This window comes from Anabas testudineus, chromosome 5, assembly GCF_900324465.2.
Source record: "Anabas testudineus chromosome 5, fAnaTes1.2, whole genome shotgun sequence".
Lineage (NCBI taxonomy): Eukaryota > Metazoa > Chordata > Actinopteri > Anabantiformes > Anabantidae > Anabas > Anabas testudineus.
In genome coordinates, this window is record NC_046614.1 from 5,648,322 (window position 1) to 5,667,683 (window position 19,362).

Genomic DNA, 19,362 nt, shown 5'->3' on the forward strand with positions numbered 1-19,362 from the left:
ATAGAGTGAATGTAAAGTTGAAAAAAAAAAAGTTTTGTATAGAAAGAGGTACTTGGAATTTTTATTTTGAAATGTAACACAGCATTGTTTGTTGTATATATTTTGTATATAAAGTATTATTGATATATATTAACATATTAATAAAGCTTTTTCCCCCTATGGAATTTGTGTTTCACTGCCCGATGGCTTAAACGTGTTGTAGCCAGCCAACCTGACAGTTCCTCATAACAACACATACTTACATAACACTTACATAACCCATAAAGCAGCGGAGCCTCTGTAAATCAATAGCATGTCTTAGATTACAGGCTGTAAACATTTCAGATTCTACCGGATTTCTGAGGAATTACGTGCGGTGAATTTTGGAAAAATGTATTTCACTATAATTAACTCTGTTAGGGATAAGCAAGAATTCAGCTGTGTTTGCAAAGCGCTATCACACAAGTGTTACACACTAACAGAAACCAATGATAATAGTTACTAGCGATGATGAATGTGAAGAATTCACCGAATTTTACTGTGGTTTAGCTATTTCTCTCACAGTTATGGGGCTGGTATACTGTATGGCAGCCACTGTAACAGTATTGAAAGTGTGCTGGGTAGAAGCAGAAAATGTGTCTGGCAACTTGAACACCACACTGGATGGAAATGGTATTTGAGGTTGTGGGGGCAAGAACTTTAAGTCTTTGATTTACTTTCATATTTAATGATATGGAAGATCACTCTCCACCAGCTTTCTGCTACTTGTTTTGCGCACTGTTTCCTGGGTGGTGACGCTGTTGCTGGTGTTGTTGTAGTAATAGTGAAAATTTCAAAAAAAAGAAACAGCCTATGTCATGAACTGCTCACCACCCACCATGCTTCCCCGAGAAATGTGCAAATAGCTGTTTTGCTTTTCTTGTAATCACAACAGTGTTTTGTAATTTGGTCTGCAGCTCCTACTCAGTATCTTGAGATTTATTTTTCACTTGCATGACCTGACAGTCCTGATGACATTTAAATGGAGCGCTGGCACCACCTTGTGGAACTGGACTGTAGTAGCTACAAGTTTTAAACTGGTGTTGACTCATTCTGTACAGTATATTCTACTTCAATGATACCATGTTGCCATAAGATACATGGCAACATCATATAATTGAAGCTGAGACTATAACTATCAGTGCGGATCAATAATCGAAATATGGTGATAAATATAAATACACCTGTATCAGGAAAGAATCAGTATTGTAATCAGTAATGAGTAATCGAAAAACTGTACAAACAAAAAAAAAAAGAACACAAGCAACTATGTAAAACATGCATGGATACAAATTTCCAAGTTAGCAACAACGTTAATGTTCTGTAATTGAGAATTTGTGTCTTGGGACATGAAAAGAGCAGAATCTCATATAACCTGACAAAGCATGACTGGAGGGGAAAGTGCAGCGTCCAAATGTGCTAAGCTGACTGAGACCGTTTCACACAGTCTCTGCTGTAATTGCTGGCCTGAGGTACATCTATTAAACACTGACATGAAGGGGGTGGATACTTACAGATCCCCCTAGTTTAATTTTAAAGTAAATTTGATCACTATGGACAGATCTCACTTTTAAATGTAATTATGAACTGAACAATAATCTATACACACGCTGTATTTAAATTGATCTCTTTTGTTTGTGTTGTTGTCATTGTGACTTGGTTCTCTATCTTATCTGAAGGTATCTCGGTTGGACGCAGCCACCTTGTAGTCTCAAATCTGGCTGCCTGAAGTGACAACCCTAGTGGGCCTTGCAGAAAACACTGACATTGTCATGAGATAAAGACTGGCTTCCTGGAACTGAAGAAACATGATAGCGTCTAAACAGTGTTGTTGTTGATGAGAAGCGGGCTGATAAATGCCTACCTTTGTAACGACGAAGGGCGCAACAGCTGGGCATGACTGTGGAACTTATACAGTATGCGTGGCCTCCATGGTGATTGTTGCTGAAAACAGCGTGCGCATTGTGAATGAGGCAGCGGGGAGAATTGCCATGGCTGAGAGGATCATTTCTTATAAGGCTGAAAACACTTAGTGAGCACTCATCAAAGAAAAAGGCTCAAAGAGAAGCTCAGAAAGCTTCCATTGACACAGACACACGGAGAACTATCTGAGGACATAAAGCTTTTAGAAGGACATCCTGCAGAAGCTACTGTTGGTGCCTCCATACTATTCGCTTTATCATGATGTGCAGTACTGAGACAACATGATCATATCACTGGTTTCAATGTGCAGTTTGCAACTAGATCACAACATCATCTTCCTCATCAGTGCAGGTTTACATGGTCCAATTACTGGTGCAATCAATAACCTGGCATTCCTGCTGAATTGACTGAAAAATATATTGCGGCTTTTTGAAAGCTCTTTGTAGTAGCTTTCAAATAGCTACTAATAACAACAGCTACTTTTATATTTGTGCATCTAAAATTAGCTTTTCTAGTTAATTATTTTATTACAACAAACAGTGGTTTAGAGCCTCAAAAGACATGTTTCAGTCTAAATAATTCAAGATTCAACAACATGGATTTATAAAAAAAAAATAAAAAAAATTCAAACCATTACAAAATAAATACCATCTCAGCAACAGTGATATGTGATATTGAATTCACACCAAACGAGAGTTCCTCTTTCAACTTCACTTCCCCCAATGCCATTAACTGCCTGTGTTATTTTAAAAAAGTTGCACATAGCCAAGTGTTTATTGTGTTTGTTTTTTTTTACAATATGAATTATTATAATTATAATGATTATTATTAGTAGTAGTAGTTCATTCAGAGGAGGAAAGTGATAAAGCATAGTTTTGAAGCGAGGCCTGTGGGAAAAACCAGTGATGTGAAACTGCGTAGCCTTTTCTATGTCAAACAACAAGAACTGATGGTGATGAAGTGATTGTCTATGTGTCTTCAATCTCAGCTGCACAGGTCACTGTCACTAGCAGTCGCTGAACCTGTTTTTATTTATTTTTCTGACAGCTGTTTATCATCAGTGGCCTTTGAAGGAACTGCCCCCACCATCCTATAGGCCTCTCTCTATTTACTGCACCAATGCTCTACATAACATGACAATAAAGATGGTACCCATTACTCACACAATTGAACTAACCTGCACAAAAATATAGTTTTTATAGTAAATACTCTGCAGCATACACAAGGAAGACATCAATAAACCTTTGAAAACAACAAAGTTGCAGCAATAGCTTGACTTAAAGCTGAAATATAGCTGGTGAAGCACAATATCCGGTTCACCTTTCAAACTAAAAGTGTATTTACAAAACGTACAGTTTAAACTATCAATAATCCTCTACCTATTTGTTCTATTTGTTTTTATGGAATAACACTGAGTCTGTATAATCCTTTGGTTCTTTTTGATTTTGTTGCTAGCAGTAATAATCTGTAATTTTACATAGTAGTCCTATTAGTGTGTAACTGCTTCCATTTTAAGCTTTTATTATTATTAATTATTTGCTATTATTTTACTAATATTTCTTTGGTTGCCAGAAAACTGCGCGTGAGTAAAAGCGTGTGCGCCGACTAGCTTTTATTCTGAAAAGCCCGGAAGAAAAGCGGAAGTGTCGCTCCTTCCTGTCGCTGCCAGTCACGCAGCCAGTCCTCCGCCAGCGGTGCCAGGCTGCGGCTCCCTCTCTCTCTCTCTCTCTCTCTCTCTCTCTCTCTCTGGACTGCTGCTGTCGTGATGGTTCGGGCCGCGGTGCTGCTGCTCGGCCTGGTGGCCGCGATCCGTGCGCACGTCGCTCCACCCACGCTGAACATCAGCCTGGATGAAGATCCAGATGTGCGGTGGATGCCTCTGCTGAAGGTGTTTGACGTAGAATACCTGAAGAAAGCTGGAGCAGAGGTCATAGAGTAAGTTTCTCTGAGGCTGTGTGAGGCACACCGTAACATCTGAGGAAGTACTTTAAAGTACTCTTTTAGGAAGTACATATATATATATAGTTCGTTTATTGAATGTCCAGAAATGAGTAATTACTTATGACTACTAGTGGATTTTGCAGGATCAGACAGTTTCATCTTAAATCACATTATTAGTGGTGTAAACAAAAGGGAGGGGGAGCTCCAGTGGTGGATGTACTCAGATAATGAAACTAATTAAACGTAGTAATGCTACAGTGTGGAAATACTCTGTTACAAGTACAAGCCATGCATTCCACATGTTAGGTAAAAGAAATAAGTATAAGCAACACAAATACTCGAAGTAAAGTAAAGTTAAAGTACTACTTTAGGCAGAAGGCTTATTTCACATGAATGGTGTTATTGTATTATTGATATATGATATTATTGCAATATTATGCTCGTGACCTGAATGTGGCGGCAGTTGGAGTGGCTTTTCGCTACCTCACACATGATCATATGTTTTATAACAACTATAATAAGTGTTATCTGGTTAGTTTGTGATTCTCACTATCAGGATCAATAAAGTATTTGGATTACACTGTATTGTATATACTGCATTACTAATCTGATTCCGAAAAGTAACTAACCATACTTATCAAACAAACATAGTGGAGTCATCTTCCACTACTGTGTGCCTGCACATAGACATGGTTTCTGTTCTTTTTTCTTTTATTTATTTTTTTGTCAGCTCTACAGTTCCAAAATGGGTGCATCATGCAGTTGCTCCTATTGTGGCTTCCCTAGAGAAGTACATTCCTCAGCCTTATGCAGGTGAAATCCGCGGCATGGCCTCACACTTTGGTGGAAGCCTGGCAGACGTCATCATTCTCAACTTTGCCTATGAAATATCTGCGTATGTATGATTTCTAATCTACTTTCATAGTTGAAAAATAGAAACCCATGTACTTCTCAGAGGCACTCTGTGTCAGAGTTTGCAGGAATAAGGTGAATATCCTCTCATGCATGCAAACAAACTTCTTTGCAATCCTAGATTTTGCACTAGCATCATAGCTCAGGACAAAAACGGTCACGTGTACCACGGCAGAAATCTTGATTATCCACATCCTGTGCTGAGAAATCTGACTATCAACGTCATTTTTCTGAAGAATGGAAAGGTACAGTATGCATTCAAAGCATTTAGAAATTCAAAAGCTATAGTACTTTCTCAGACTGCACCCAAGAAATGAGAAAAGTCAGTTATGTAGAAATGCAAATCAGTCTGTAAACCTTAGCAGGCAGCGGAAATTTTGCATGATGAACTGATGTCCAGGATAAAATCTGAATGCTTTTGTGGTACCACCCCTCAGGTGGCGTACCGTGGGACTTCTTTTGCTGGCTATGTTGGACTGTGGACGGGACAGAGTCCTAAAAAGTTCACAGTGTCTGGTGACCAGCGGGGTAAGGCTCATTTCTGAGTAGCGATCCTGTTTGTCCAAGGCTGCAATAGTCAGATTTTATTGATTCCTTTTTGTTTACATGTTTGTGATCGCCAGGCAGCGAACGCTGGTGGAACTGGTGGAAGAATCTGGTGTCTGCCTTCCTCTTACGGAGGTCCCCTGTCAGCTGGCTGGTGCGGGAGGTCAGTATATTCAGGAAATTAGTATGACTGATTCAGATGTATAAGGACACAAATCCACAAAACCAAATGTGTGTAACCTTGACTGTAATCTTGACAGACGCTGGCGGAAGCAGAGGACTTTCAGGATGCAGTGATGCGTCTTTCCAAAATCCCCATCATCACTGGAGTGTATTACATTGTGGGCGGAGTGAGAGCGGGGGAAGGGGTTGTCATCACCAGAGACCGAAAGGGCCCCGCTGATATCTGGCCGCTGGATCCAGTGAATGGAGGGTAAGCCAAAATAAAGGATCTAAGTAGAATTGGGTTTTTCAAGTTGTGTGTTAGGTGCAAATGCACAACCATAACAATGTGTTTTGCTGGTTTAGGTGGTACAGGGTGGAGACAAACTTTGACCACTGGCTGCCTCCACCAGCATGGGACCATCGTCGGTGAGTCATCTCATGTGATAAAGACGTCCACAGCAATGTTGTTACTATTTTTACACAGTGGTTATGTGCTTATTTCTTAGAGAAGCGGCCAACAAAGCACTGAATGCCACTGGCCAAGACCACATAAACATGGAGACACTTTATCAGGCAAGTACATGTGGTGCTGAGTGTAAATCTATACAGCACACCTTGAAAGTCAAACACATTATATGGATTTCTAACAGAGTCTTGTCCTCCAGGTTTTGTCTCTCTATCCAGTCTGTAACGGGTAAGGAGGAAGTTATCTGTTCATTTTTGTCTTAACAAATCACATGACTCTACATATTGCAGACATGGGGCACATACCAGTTTCAGTTCCCTTTGCCCCACATCAGCAATAATGTCAATAGGCCTTTGTTTAGGTCCCATTATTCAACACGCAGCATATAGAACAGCAATGGCCAATGTATCATATGCATTTGTAAGACGTGAGCAACAACAGTTTGTTTGAATAAGTTTATGTATTGCATTAGATTTTAAAGTATTCATTGTCTACTATCTTGTTATTCTCCCAGAATTACTGTTTACACAACGGTGATGAGTGCAGCAGCACCGGAGAAGTACAATACCGTTGTTAGGCTGCAGGTAATTTAAATCTCTATTCTCAGCTACTTTCTCAATGATATTGTTCTATAAATACATGCAATGAAGTGGTGAAACTACGAGACCCTCCCTCACTCTTCTTTTCTATTCTCATTCAAGGGCTGCACTCATCCTGACTGAGGCCGAGCTCTGAATGACACAGATTTTTAATGCAGTGATCTTGCATATTTGTACTTTACAACATGGTGCAGATTTATGATCATGTGGGGATAAGACAGTATAATTAACGAGATGACAAGGGTGATTGTGCTTTTCCGCCTCTAACAAATGAAATAATCATGTTTGTCACACACAAACATTGTTGCATCAGTCTATACATCCTGTAGTTTTTAAACACGAGCAACACGTCCTCCGAGAGTCTGACAAAAGCAGACTAGCTTTTCAAAACTGACAGTGATAAAAGCGAGGAAGTAGTTTTCTGTTAAGTCTGGTTTCGGTGTGTGTTCCTGCTATTTAGAGAGACCTGAATACATTAAAAAAAATTTTTATGTGAAATAAATAAAATGAAAAAAGGATTGACTGGTCGATTTTTACTAGCAATAAGACTTAAGCCTATTGTTTCTACATAGTTTTATTTAAGAGCTAAAGCACATTTTGATTCAAACTGCAGTAAAACTATTGTTAAGTATATAAATCAATATTCACGTCAGTTAACACAAGTATGAAAAGTTGATCAAACTGCATGGTCACGGAAGTCCGCAGACAGCAGGAATCAGGATATCACAAGCCAACAGTGCAGAGTTTACTGTCTGACACTGTTACAGAAACAAGACTGCCCTGCTCAAGTGGTCTCTGTGGAGTGTAAGTATCGACGTCAGTCAAATACACAGTTCTGTAGTAAAAAGTAGTCAGCAGCAAGCCATCTATACCTAGAGGGTAAAACATGCCCCAGTTAGTCTTAGGATAGATATTTTGTCACACAGACATTACTCAAGTGAGTTATTATGATGCTCACCTGACTTCTGGGTGTTTTTAGTGTTTTTTTTAGATCGGCAAAAGTTTTTGTTTTATAAAGGTTCTGCTGGGCAGAAGAAATGTGTCCAAGATTCAAGGGGACTTTCTAAGGGGTTCTGACCAAAGTTTCTGCAATTATTCTGCAACAGTTGCAGCCTTTACCTTTCTATGTCTAAGATCCTTAACTCAACAGGAAGTTCAAACAATATCATGCACAAATATGTGTAAGTCATCAGTATTCAAATGTTCTACATTTATGGACAGCCAAGATTACTAGGCCCTGGACCTCTGTCCAGCAGACAATGTGAACCATTCTGAATCACTGGCCCCCTAAAAAAGGTGTGCATAATTTTCATGAAATTAGAGAGAGTTGTTAACAGATCTAGAAAGAAGAATATACAAATTGCCTATTGAGCTCCTGGAGTCATGAAAGATTGATAAGTACATTTTTTTAAATGTATAAATATTTTTTGTTTTGTGCACCCATGTTATTATCTGGCGTGCACAAGATCTTATTCCCACATGATAAATCAGTGTGCAAAACCTTATGCTACCCCATGTAAAGCTGTCTAGAGCTGGCTCTGGTAATTTCGAAAATGATTCCAGGTACTTGTTAAACTTGTTTGCTGCATCTGCCCAACTCCCATTGTATTAATTGTAATGTCAGCTAGTGTTCGGTTCATGTTTTGTGTCATTTATTTCCTGTTTTTGTGTATCCTGTGTGGTTTTGTTTGTTTCGCTTGATTTCTTGCCTTTCACCTCATTTTTTCTTTACACCAATGTTCTTTGTGAGGTTACTAATTTTCTTGTATTTCCATTTTTTTTAACATACAAACAATAGTCACCTGCCATATGTGTCATGAACAAATTGTCTTTATTCACAGGCAGACTTGCTTAACTTAACAATTCAAGTTGCAAATTCATCTGAAGTTATACTGAAGTTCATGCAGCCCAGGCTATGTACTCGAATAGAGAACTGTAAGAAAGATTTTGGACAACAATATTAAATAATTTTTGCACAAACAGAATTGGAGACAGTCTGTTCAGTCTGAATGTCATTGTTGAAGCATGATGGGCACCAGCATTGTATATAATACACTGTGGCTTCTGGATGAGCCTTCATGGCTTTGATCCTAAAATATATATAATATGTCAGGACTATTGGTCGTTACAACATTTTTGCCCTTTCTGAATAATCACATTAGTACTACAGTTGTATTACAGTTAGGCTGTGTACTGTACCATGCTTAGTCCTTTGAAATGTACAAAACCCAAGAATAACATTTTTAAACAGATAAACTCCTATAACAGCTGTTACTCCTCATTCTTTTTTGTAGAATTTCATCAAAATGTAATGGGGTCCTGAGGGAGTCTGATCTGCAGAAATCATTACACGGTGTCAGAGTGCCTTCTAGTGATAAAATGTGGAATAATCATGTATAAAGTGGTGGTGCTGGCTGCAGTTGTTGCATTAAGAACTTTACATTGTTCCCATTGATCAGAAATTAGCCTTAAACCCTTTAAATCAATATAGCACAACACACCCAGTGAAACAGCATGAGACTCAAAAGTAAACCTACCTGCTCCCTCCTGCTCTTTAACCTTAACCTGCACCTTCATCCTTAGAGTGGAGAGTAGAGTTCACTCTCCCAGCTAATGCAATGAAGCCCCAAATCATGACACTGCCACCACCATGCTTTGTTGTATGGATGGTATTAGTCAGTGATGAGAAGTGCCTTGGTGTTTTCAGCTTGGAGTTCTGCCTAGTTCAATTTTGTGTCACCTTTAAATATCATTTGACATGCTCCACTTGGGCTGTGGGCTTCAATCCAGACACTGATGAATGGTGCTGAGATTGTGGCCCTTTGGCAGGTTCTCCTCCTTCTAGCTCAGAGTGGATTGGCCGATCAAAGGATCTGAATAGCCTGTAAATGAAAATTTGAATTTGCTCTTACGTGTTTTTGACTGTAGACTGACTTGATCAGTGAGCAAGGGGTGTAAATTAAATTGTCAAAAGAAAAGTAGTATTATTAAACATGCAATAAGCGATGATTATTTGGCATAATTCTACATCCTTTACATGAAGTCTTAAAACACTTAGATCCTATTGAAGATCTAATTCCCCTCACACAAGTCCTCCCTCGTCGTGCACGGTCACGGGATCTTCTGGGCAGACTAGCACATCCAGCAACACTTGTGCGATCACATGATATGACAAAGCAGCTAGCTACTTCCTGTGTAGACTGCTAGCCGATTCACACCCAGACGGCCGCAGCGACTGCCACTACTGTGTCATCCAAGATGCTGGCCCTCATAAACAGGCTTTTGGACTGGTTCAGGTCCCTCTTTTGGAAAGAGGAGATGGAGCTTACACTGGTGGGACTGCAGTACTCCGGGAAAACCACATTCGTCAATGTGATTGCAGTAAGTAGCTAGCAAACAAGCTGTCACTGTGGGCCCAGTCTACTACCTGGGGAGAGATGGTGGGCGACTGTTTCTCTGCTTGCGACGCAAATGTATCGCCGTAACATGTATATGTTATTGTCCTAAAAAAATGCAAGGACGTGACTGCATGAGTGGGTAGTTGTGGTTTCTTAAAATAGCACACATTTACTGCGGAACCGACGCCGGTAACGATGGCACTCAGCTCTTGTTTGGCCCGCTGGAATGACGAAGTTCTCGGTATGACTGAGCGCTTACTTAGGAAAGCAGTCATGTGAACGGACTAGTCACTGTTTAGTAATAGCTGCCGGCGTGTCAACACCAGCCAAATGTTGACAGCACAAGCCATTGCTGAATTTCATAAACAGTTCGTCTTCTCCATCTAGTCGAGGGTGGCAAAAAAAAAGCGGACGAGAGCTGATAAATATAACGTTACGTACCTCTGTGTTCGCTTGCAGTATGCTAACGTGCTAATGCATGCTAAGCCCATTTTGCAATGTTGCTTCTTCCAAAGACAAAAAAAAACCCGTTTCTTTCTCGTTATATTTTGTTTTATGACAAGTGATCATCCTGTTGCCGGAGTTTAATGTTAAAACACGAAATCATTGTTGGACCTGGATGTTGTTATGTCTGGTTTTTGGTTGGGGTGCTGCTATGTTTTCAACTGTGAATCCAGCCTTGTTTATGTCTTTGTTTCTAGGTGATAGGCCACACTCACTAATCTCAGGAAGAAGTCAAGTTGTAGGCCACGGTTTTTTCACCCTCCCCTTTCCCAGAATCACCACAGTCACCCTTTATTTCCCAGCTCCACTGTGGTTATGTCAGGTGATCTGTAATTGGGTTTCAACAAAACTGCCCCCCTGCCTTTGTCATTGCTGGGCTGTGCAACCAGATCCAATCCGGACTATTAGATTGTGTAGATTTATTTTTTTCAATCAGTGTCAGTAATGCAGTTTCTGTTTTGTAGAGGTGGATGTATGACGCTTTAAGCTGGTTAAATGCTTTGTTCCACAGCTCTGGTTGGTTGTAGAAAGCTTGATGATAGTTAGCATCGTCATCCGCGTGCATTCTGATCCCGTGCACAGAAATGATTCATACACATACATCATGCCCTTTTATATAATTTAAAGCAATTACAGATACAGTCAATCAGGAACATAATCTTCAGATGCATTGGTAGTGGAAATAATTGTTGATAAATACACAAGCTGTGAAAGTTGAAAAGGAACAAATCAAATGCACCCTTTGGCACAGTGATTACCGTCTTGCTTGTTGTGTCTGTTGACATTGTGGCATGCAGTGTTCGCCAACAGCCTGACTTTTGTCTTTGCATTTGTCTCAAACAGTCAGGCCAGTTCAGTGAAGACATGATTCCCACAGTTGGTTTCAACATGCGAAAGGTCACTAAAGGCAATGTGACGATAAAGGTAAGGCAACAAGCAACTTTCCAGCTGTATTTGCTCGCTGTTCTACTGAAATTGATTTTCTGCTGGCCCAGTGCCTGCTTAGCACAGTATATTCTGCACCTATGAGCAGTAAAGGTCCAATAATTGGACTGTAATGTGTTATTACCTCCACAATTGTGTTGTTGATATTGTGCTCTCTCGCTTTAGATATGGGATATAGGTGGACAACCCCGCTTCAGAAGCATGTGGGAGCGCTACTGTAGAGGAGTCAATGCAATTGTGTAAGTTTGTGGACTCGTCGGAGGACAGCATGTTACCTTTATATATTTAAAGTTCTAAATATTTTTTGTTCCTTTGCAGTTACATGGTGGATGCAGCCGACAGAGAGAAGATAGAAGCTTCCAGAAATGAACTGCATAACCTTTTAGACAAACCACAACTACAGGGAATACCTGTAAGAAGCTGCGTTTTGATGGTCTAGTGACTGAGGTCACAAGCAGTGGTTAAACTCATAAATATTATAGACAGCGCTGTTAATGGCTCAGGCACAATAACAAGACTAAAGTGGTCATTTGAATTTAGGACAGTTCTTTTAATGAGTTTCGCAGCCAAGCTGACAGTACAAATGACTTGACAGTCTTTGACTTAATCAATGGGCTTCAACCTGCTTGACATTGTGCTGCAAGGATTTTTTGATGGGTGAAGCCCATGGTTGAGAGAAAATGCTTTAGATTGTCTGTTCACCTGCTGATACATTGTTGTGCTGACTATTGATCAGCCCTTTATTTCTCTTCAGGTTCTAGTACTGGGCAACAAACGAGACCTACCCAACGCACTCGATGAGAAGCAGCTCATTGAAAAAATGTGAGGCTATATAATTTGATATATAATTATATAAAAAGTATCACATTCATCACTCATTTTTAGTCTAAGTGGTTATCCAAAAATGAGGATATCAGACTTTTCCATTATATTAACCTTACACAATATGATCAAAAAATGCAGACTAGTATAACATACTTGAATCATACTTTTAAATTTAGTAGTAGTAAACACATTAATGTTGTGAAACGCCTTTCTTTAATCAAGTGTAGGCTGTCATTAGAAGCATACTATTTCTTGCTACACATTTGGTATAACAAGGTAATATCATGACAATTGCATGTGTACACACAGACCAGTAGGTTTTTCAGTTCTTAAAAATAAGCATCTTATTTATTATGTTTCGTACATTGTTTTTACAGGAACCTATCAGCCATTCAGGACAGAGAGATCTGCTGCTACTCTGTCTCCTGCAAAGAGAAGGACAACATAGGTAATGATAAGAGGCGTAGAGCAAGATTACTGCTAATAGGCAACTTCCCAGATTTTCAACCTGCTTCCTATGGTGCTATAAATATATGAAAGATACTAAACTTTCCTGTGCGTTAATTTAAAATATCTCTGCTTCAAGCTGGGAGTCGGGTGATGTCATCTGTAGCTGCTTTTCAGTTTAAATGTCATGTGGATGACTCCTAGAGGAGCAGGTTTAACCAGACTACAACCTGTACTATGAGCAATCAGATGACAACCTGAAAACCTGAATTCGAAAAATGACGTTTAATAATATGTATGCACGTGTACTCTCTAAGCTAGGCTCATAGAAAGTAAGTTGAAAATCTGTGAATTACGTATTTAATTCTTATTTTCAGGACATTCTGTTTAAAAAGTCAGTCATAAACGGTTTAAAATGCACTGAAATTACTGTCAAGCTAAATATCTCAAATAATACATATTGTCACAGGTTTTTTTTTATATATCAAAATCAAAACAAAATTATAAAGACATGCTATCTGGAGATCCTGTATAGATAGATTTTGTATATCGATGTGACACTTTAAAAACATGACTAAAATAAAAGAAATAATGGCTTTAAAACATTTTTCATATGAGAAAAAAAAGAAACATTAGTAACCTTGAACCTGAACCTGCAAAGACAAAGAGCCAGGTGAGATCTTCTAGGTGAGGATATACTGAACTCACAGAAGAGTCCAGCAGAGAAGAATGAAACACCTCAGTGGCCGGTGTTTGAACGATTCTCCATTCAGCCTCACGCAGACAAGTGTTTAATAATAGCTGAACCTGCTGAGCTCTTATATGTTTCCCCTCCCTGCAGATATCACACTGCAGTGGCTCATCCAGCATTCTAAGTCACGGAGAAGCTGAAAGTGAAGCCCTCCCCAGTCGCAGCTCTGGCCTCAGCCCCCTAATGGTCATGGGTCCTCGACAGTCATCCCTTCCACTGCCTCTGTGAAGTAATCCAGCTCGCTCTCTCTCTCTCTCTCTGCTCACTACCATCACCACCTGCACTATCCAGTACACTACCATAGATGTGTAGACCCTGTACAGCACTACCGCCACCCCGGCTATCTGGAGTCTTGAAACGTTGTCTCAGTACTGTGCTAGAAGGTGGATTGTCCATACCCATCATGCCTTATCGCCTGCCACTACGGACATGCTATGTGTATGTGTACATCATGGAATAACTTTTTTCTTTTTTTTAATGGCTTCTGTTCCCTTTGACACAGGAATCTAATGGTGTTGCAATGTACTGTTCCCTCGGATACACTAGGATGGAGCTCCTCTAATCCCACAATCAAACATGTTCTGTTGCCTGTCAACATTTGGTGTTTACATGACATCATGCGATTGTAGTTTTTTTTTTTTTTTTTTTTAAACAGTAATTTCCTAAAATGGTGACGGTTGCTTACGCTTTTGCCTTCAATTCCTGATTCCTGATCTCTGTAGCCTGCATTTCTGTTGCTGGTGTATGGAAGTAGCTATTTTATAAAGTGAAAGTGTATACAGATGAGTGGAAACCGTGAGTGGTGTGTTTGAGGCAGATAGGTCAGCAGAGTTTTAAGTGCCTTCGGCTAAGTGAATCTCCCAGTCAGACAGCGATTGCCCAATACAACTTGTAACCCACTATTAGAAATAACCACTTGGTACAGACGCAGCATAAATCCCTTAATTAGACCCAACACCACCTCTCGACAATCTCATCATATGTTTTGTAATCCTGAAAACACATTTTGATAGCTGAGAAGACTGTTCGGGCTGTTCGAAAGGTGAAAAATGAAGGAATGAAGTAATGAATCACACGGATGCAGAAGAATAAAATATGTGTTACATGCAGTTTGGTTTGATGGAAGGGTGAAATGCTTTTTCACTTGTAGCCTGTAACTCTTTTATGTAGCTTGAAATGTGGGCTGATGTTTTCGTGCAGTTCTCAGACTGCTTTTAAAATAATCCAAACACAGTATGGATGAACCCAAATATCTGTTTGATAATCCTCTATTTGTTTGGGTTGGAGAACAGAAAACCAGTGTTAGTAAAGTTTAATAGAGAGCAGAAGACAGTCCATCAGTGCAGAGTGCTGGAGTCCTGGTGTCCTTTGGACAATGCTCTCTCCTAAGCACGGTGCACACATCGTTTCCTTTCAGTGGCAAGACAGTGGCTTCTCACAGGTTCGACATCTCGATATTAATCTGCCCTTTGCTTGGCCAGTGCACCTTCATCTGTTCATTTTTTTTTTCTTTTTGTGCGAGTGTCACAAGATCAGGATGAACTGACCTCCGTGCTGCAACACCGTATGTGACTTCTGCATTTCACTGTAACGTCTACAGATCTATCACACACACTGTTATCTCACGTTGTTCTGTGTCTGTCGGTGATCGTCGTAATCCTAAATGCTGATTGTTGGGACCACAGCAGGAGTGAGGGGCTGTAAAATTTGGGTGACTGTGTGGGTAATTTGGGGAAAGCTTTGTTACCTGTGTAATAATATAGCCTATTTGCAATTTGTATGTGCATGTGCTGAACTTATTCACATTCAATTGCAGACTTTGTAAATAAGAAGTTAGCATTTTTATTCCAACAAATGCTCCTGTAGATGTCATGCATTCTTTCCCTGTGATTGCTAATAAATTTGTTTTTATTTTTAAGGATTTCAAATCTGGTGGCCAAATTCCTTTTAGCTGCATCAGTGTACATTTCCCCACTAGATGGAAGCAGAGGACTTTAGTAGGTTATTAGCAAAGGCGATGAGCTTGAAAGTTTAAGTGGGTGGGTGGTGGAGTCATTTCTTAGTGCAATATGTAAAGAGGTGTTTGTAATGTTTTTAGCCACCCTGTTTACATAAATGAGGGGGCTGGAGCATACAGAACACCTTTTTAGTATAATTTATTATCAGTAATAAACATAGAATTATCACCTTTCACCTAACACAAACTGAGAAATTTCAAGCTTGGAAAAGTGCAATTTGTGGCAGAGCTGCTGTATTGGATTAGGTTGTACTGGCATAGCTAATAAAGTGGCCAGTGAGTGTTTATCTACAGTATTTAGTGATTCATTGTACCTAAGGCACACAGTACCTGCACCCACAATGCAGTTGGAGTCTCAAAGTTAACTCAGTACTACTTTTACGGATGGTCATGATTTTGTTGTTGTGACTTGCACATCATATAAAAGATGATCGACACTTGCCAGTGTTACCTTGGCAGAAAACCGGCTATTATGTACAGATATGTAACACTCTGCTGGACAGAATGTTTAGCCAGCACGGGGAAGGTGTCGCAGACTTGGGGGGGCAATAAACCAAGCTGCGTTCTTGCAGCTGCACAGAGCCTTCAGAGAGCAGGCCTGTGCTTTTAAAACAGGAACCCCTTAATTAATCTCATTTCTTAAACGCAGCATTTAATGAACAGCTGCTGGCATTTATTATATGTCAGGGCGGTAGGTAGAACGTGGGGACGGATGTAGGTGTTATCCGATGGATTCCATGGGTCATTACAGACTGTAGTGTGTGTGTGTGTGTCCGCATGGGAACTACAGAATACATACGTATGTGCGCGTAGCTCCTTGAGTGAGTGGTTTACAATTGACCGCAAGAGGATTAAGTGGTGGTTATAAACCTACCTCAAGGATTTATGTAGGGAGGAGGTCTTGGAGACAGCCCGAAGGCGTCACACCATTAATGTAGTTACACTCTATTACCAATTATGTAATACAACGTGCTCTGCAATTACCACCTGTTACAACTGTACTGTTTGCCTCTTAAGTGTCCAAACTCATCAGTTAATCGTACAGCTGACCGAGTTATGGACTGTTCCTTCAGACATGATTCATTCTTTTATAGCTTTCACTCTACTTAACTGTTGGAAGCTTTATAAATCCTTCTAAAAAAAAAAAAAAAAAAAAAACCCACAACGGATGTCTTCAATAGTGAGGGTGTGACTCAGCTTTCAACAGAGCTGCTCGTAATGATACAATCAGAATCCCATCTAGATAGTGCTGTTGTTCCTCTATTCTAATCCATTGTGAAGTTGACTCCCAGTGAATATTGAATAATAGCAACATAAAACATCTGTTTGCATCAAGCATCTATTCAGCTTCCTGTCTCTCAAACGCCTCCCTGTCTAGTGCACAGAATCGGTTCCAGACTGAAGCTGCTGTCGCTTACACAGACAGGTTGAATTGTGTCTTTTGCAGCAAACAGCCTTGGACAGTCTCAGTCAACACTCTGTGGAGGAGGCCTGCACTTAACATTCACTCACTTGTCTGACAGCGATATAACAAGAAAACACATTACATCTAGTGGATGCAACCGTTAATGTCAGTTAAAGGTCCATCTGGGAGTTAGTTTTTAACTCTGCTGACATATTGTCTCAAGTGTATATGTACGCATTTGGGTTTATTAGCATGCACATAAGCATAAGTGTCCCCACTTACTCTAATTCTCTGCATAATAATAAGCAGGCATACCTTTCAGATAGGCCTGTAATAATATTTAACCCATTTTCCAGCATTTAGACTCTTAAGGTCATAATGTTTACGGCATTAACAGTGCACCCACGCCGCAGCTCACTAAATCCTCAAGCTGCGAGCCTGTCGCTGTAAAGGTGAAGGTCATTTTGCGTCTGATTTACGGCACCTGAATTGGTATGAGTTTTAAAGAGCGAGATAGTAAATCTAAAAGTCAACAGAGAACTACGAAGTGGATGAAACCTCACTGAAATCTGAAATGAAGTCAAATTTCAAATGAAACATGACAGTTACTCTATTATTTACCAGTGGCAAGAAGAAGTATGTGAACCTACGTGAATTTCATGGTTTTCTGCATTAATGTCTCATAAAGTGTGATCTGATCTTCATCTAAGTGAAGAGTATTAACAAATATGATGTGCCTAAAATAATAACACAAAGGAATTCTGATCTTTCATGTCGTTATTGAGAATAACCATAAAAACCTGTGGAAAAAGTATGTGAACCCTTGGCAGCAATAAACTCAACCAGGCGCTTCCTGTAGCTTTGGATCAGACCATAGCATCACTATGGGATTCTAATTCTACAGAGTTTTAGCTGATGTACAGACATTCTCACATTATCCTGATGTGAAGTTTTGATAAACTTTTCATCAACTTCAGGTGTGCAGCAATGTTCTTTTTTAGTAAGCAGCAGATTACTTCACGGTGTCCTGCCATAGACTGTCGAACTGTAGACTGGTGAATTTCTTAAGTCCTTGAAGTCTTTGAAAGTTTTTATGGTTGTTCTCAGTAAAGACATGAAAGATTTTTTTTTGTTTGTGTGTGTGTTATTAATTTAGTCACATCATATTTGTTAATAGTCTTGAATTAAATAAAGATCAGATCACAGTTAATGACAGATTAATGCAGATAATCATGACATTCAAAAGGGTTCACATACTTTTTCTTGCCACTGTATGTGTTGTGAGTATTTTTTTCTAATATGAGTGTGAACATGGCGTAAAAAATAGCAGGTTGAGTAAGTCTGTGAGAAAAACCCAGACCTCCTCGATTGGCCAAACCTGTAAACAGTCATTCCTGTTGAAGACATGATTTCATTTCGGCCCAGTCAGTTGTTTGTTTACTGCTGTTTGCCCATAGGTTGTCTTTGTTTATGTGACAGAGGTGACATCAGAGCACCACTGTCTTTAGAGCTAGCCGTGGGGTAATTTGTCTCTGGATCTTAGAGTCGTAAAGTTGTAGACATAAATAAGTTGTTCCAAAGTTGTTAAACTGGGTTTGGCCAAAAGAGGTTTGAAGCTTCTGCAAACACTTCATTCATGTCTGTATGTAGACCATAATTTGGCACTAATCACTCGGAGCTGCATGGCACATATCACCATGCTTTACTGCACTAGAGAGACAGATGTTTATTCCTCATCCATTTAGCAATTATCCCAGGATTATCCCAGACGTTACATTTATTAATGCAGATACAGCAGTTAGTGTTTGACCCTGAGGGAGTTTCAGTCCAACTTGTTGTCTGTCTTTAACAGTTTAACATGTTTACTTCACATCACATTTTAAGACAAGTACTAACCATTTAGAATCCTTCCTCTGTAGGCCTATAGCTTGGCCCCCTACTCTAGTGCAGTCTCAGTCAATATCCCCACTACTTAATGGGGTCACTATGAAACATAGCAAAGACATTCACAGCCCAGAAGATTCATTCTCAGGACCTTGGAGATTCGATAGACACATAAAGTGTGAATGAACCCATACTTTGTGTACAGGTTTAATAAATCAGATTAACATTGCTGGACGTCTGACTTTTCCTCCAGCACGACCATTAGCTTCACATTTGAGTTTTTGAGTGAAATGTATTTTGGGATTTCTCCATCCAGTGAAACCTTCCTGGATATAAACGATCTACACCACAGCCACGTGACTTGAACCTCACCACCGAGCTTCCTGCTCCTAACTTGTAATTTGATTGAACGTGCTTACCTTTCTATAAAGAACTACAGTTGAGTAAAAGGTGAAACTCTCTCATTTCACTTGCATGTTTCAGACATCGAACCAAAAACCTACTCAAAAAAACCCCCCAAAAAAACACAGACTTCGGAACAAGGGAACCAGAAGTGCTAAATTTCCCATTCCCCATATTCATTTCCCAGGCTTCGGGACTCACTGCTACTGCACCC

The 19,362-nt window shown here is 39.8% G+C and overlaps 2 protein-coding genes across 2 annotated transcripts; both read left to right on the forward strand.

The window, feature by feature from the left end:
* The first annotated feature begins 3,632 nt into the window (after window positions 1–3,632).
* Window positions 3,633–7,088, forward strand: LOC113154210 (N-acylethanolamine-hydrolyzing acid amidase). Its single transcript, XM_026348269.1, has 11 exons — window positions 3,633–3,876; window positions 4,613–4,777; window positions 4,916–5,039; window positions 5,232–5,322; window positions 5,418–5,503; window positions 5,601–5,773; window positions 5,869–5,931; window positions 6,012–6,078; window positions 6,171–6,199; window positions 6,486–6,555; window positions 6,673–7,088. The coding sequence occupies exons 1-11, from the start codon at window positions 3,707–3,709 to the stop codon at window positions 6,691–6,693; spliced, it is 1,059 nt and encodes a 352-aa protein (XP_026204054.1). The 5' UTR covers window positions 3,633–3,706; the 3' UTR covers window positions 6,694–7,088.
* Window positions 7,089–9,746: 2,658 nt separating this feature from the next.
* On the forward strand, window positions 9,747–15,361 carry arl8bb (ADP-ribosylation factor-like 8Bb). The gene is made up of 7 exons (XM_026348270.1): window positions 9,747–9,951; window positions 11,316–11,396; window positions 11,583–11,656; window positions 11,736–11,829; window positions 12,172–12,239; window positions 12,620–12,690; window positions 13,531–15,361. The coding sequence occupies exons 1-7, from the start codon at window positions 9,829–9,831 to the stop codon at window positions 13,578–13,580; spliced, it is 561 nt and encodes a 186-aa protein (XP_026204055.1). The 5' UTR covers window positions 9,747–9,828; the 3' UTR covers window positions 13,581–15,361.
* Window positions 15,362–19,362: the final 4,001 nt, after the last annotated feature.

Excerpts from the sequence above, each read along its gene's own strand:
- arl8bb (XM_026348270.1), top strand. The coding sequence starts at position 9,829 with ATGCTGGCCCTCATAAACAGGCTTTTGGACTGGTTCAGGTCCCTCTTT. Across the intron at positions 9,952-11,315 it reads CATTCGTCAATGTGATTGCA|TCAGGCCAGTTCAGTGAAGA; the intron begins GTAAGTAGCTAG and ends TGTCTCAAACAG. Across the intron at positions 12,240-12,619 it reads AAGCAGCTCATTGAAAAAAT|GAACCTATCAGCCATTCAGG; the intron begins GTGAGGCTATAT and ends TTGTTTTTACAG.
- LOC113154210 (XM_026348269.1), top strand. The coding sequence starts at position 3,707 with ATGGTTCGGGCCGCGGTGCTGCTGCTCGGCCTGGTGGCCGCGATCCGT. Across the intron at positions 3,877-4,612 it reads GCTGGAGCAGAGGTCATAGA|CTCTACAGTTCCAAAATGGG; the intron begins GTAAGTTTCTCT and ends TTTTTTTGTCAG. Across the intron at positions 5,774-5,868 it reads CTGGATCCAGTGAATGGAGG|GTGGTACAGGGTGGAGACAA; the intron begins GTAAGCCAAAAT and ends TTGCTGGTTTAG.